Below are 1,157 nucleotides of genomic sequence, written 5' to 3'. Positions count from 1 at the left end.
TGGCGGTGCGGGGGGGGGGGTCGAAAGATTGGGGGGTCACTCATAAGAGAGGGAGGTAGGCAGCATCTAGGTGTCTAGGGGTCCCGCATGGTGAGCCCAGGCATCCAGGGGTGTGACATCACTCACCAGAGCAGCTGTTGTCCTGGGGGGCCGGGGCCGAGGCCGGGGCTGGGGGCTCAGCCAGGGAGGGCCCTGCAGCGCCATCTGGGAGCACCACGCTGCAGGGGAGGGAAGCAGGGTGAGAGTAGGGGCCTTGGGGCACAGCCCACCCCGACCCCAGGCAAAACCCCTCTTAGCTGTGCCCCCCACCCCTGTGTCTGGAAACCCCCCAGCCCAGTCGGGCTGTCTGCCCCCTGCCATGATCCCTCAAACCACCCCTCATTCCCCCGCCGCCCCTAAAGATGACCCCTGACCCCACAATAGATCCCCAGCCCTGCCCTCCCCAACCAGCACCAGCCTTCCCAGAGGTCAGACTCCCCCCCAAAACACCCTGCGTCTCCCAGCCCTTAGCCGTGACCTTTGCGCTCCTGCTATAACCCCATGACCCGTGACCCTACACATAGCCGGGAGTGTCATTGTTGTAGTCGTTGTCGTCGTCCTCCATGTTGGCAGCCACGTGTGGAGGGTGCTCTGCAGCAGGAGGATGGGGGTAAGCAGGGGCACGTCAACCCCCCCACCCCAGTCCTGCCCCCTGCCCCCAGACTCACCCTCATTCTCGTAGCTGGGCACACTGTCTGGAGGGGAGCAGAGGCAGGCGGTCAGGGTTGCCCGCATCCACCTCTCTGCTCCTTCATCCCAGGGTGAGCCCAGTTGTGCCCCTGCCCACATCCATCTGTCCAGCCCTCAACCCCAGGGCAGCTCCAGTTACCTGCCTCCCCATGTCCATCTATCCAGCCCCTTCCCCTGGGGTTAGCTCCCATCCCTGCCCCCTGTCCGCCACTCTGGCCCAGGTAACCCAGTGGATGGGAGCGGCACTCACCATTGTCGGGGTCAGGTCGGGCCACTGATGCCGTGCGGCTTGGAGGGGCCTGAGGCGAGCGCCTGGGGGGCAGGAGGGGCCGGTGATGCACAGAGCACAGCCCCCAAAGGCCACAGCACCCCCACCCCAGCCTGGGGACCCTCGAGGGGTCAACCCCCGAAGCAGGAGGGAGGGGGGC

The 1,157-nt window shown here is 66.4% G+C and overlaps 1 protein-coding gene across 1 annotated transcript in view; it reads right to left on the bottom strand.

Moving 5' to 3' along the window:
• The window catches only part of LAT (linker for activation of T cells), a 2,386-nt gene extending 1,240 nt beyond the window's left edge, over positions 1–1,146 (bottom strand). Inside the window, exons 1-5 of the mRNA XM_025194948.1 lie at positions 980–1,146; positions 708–734; positions 558–630; positions 127–218; positions 5–39 (exon numbers count right to left, since the gene is read on the bottom strand). Coding sequence (XP_025050733.1) covers positions 5–39; positions 127–218; positions 558–604 — 174 coding nt within the window. The 5' untranslated portion in view covers positions 605–630; positions 708–734; positions 980–1,146. The remainder of the gene's footprint in view (positions 1–4; positions 40–126; positions 219–557; positions 631–707; positions 735–979) is intronic.
• Positions 1,147–1,157: the final 11 nt, after the last annotated feature.

The sequence above is a fragment of the Alligator sinensis genome, unplaced genomic scaffold, assembly GCF_000455745.1.
Source record: "Alligator sinensis unplaced genomic scaffold, ASM45574v1 scaffold1121_1, whole genome shotgun sequence".
In the NCBI taxonomy this organism is placed as follows: domain Eukaryota; kingdom Metazoa; phylum Chordata; order Crocodylia; family Alligatoridae; genus Alligator; species Alligator sinensis.
The sequence above is the reverse complement of the archived record's forward strand: the minus strand, read 5'-3'. Positions and strand labels throughout refer to the sequence as shown.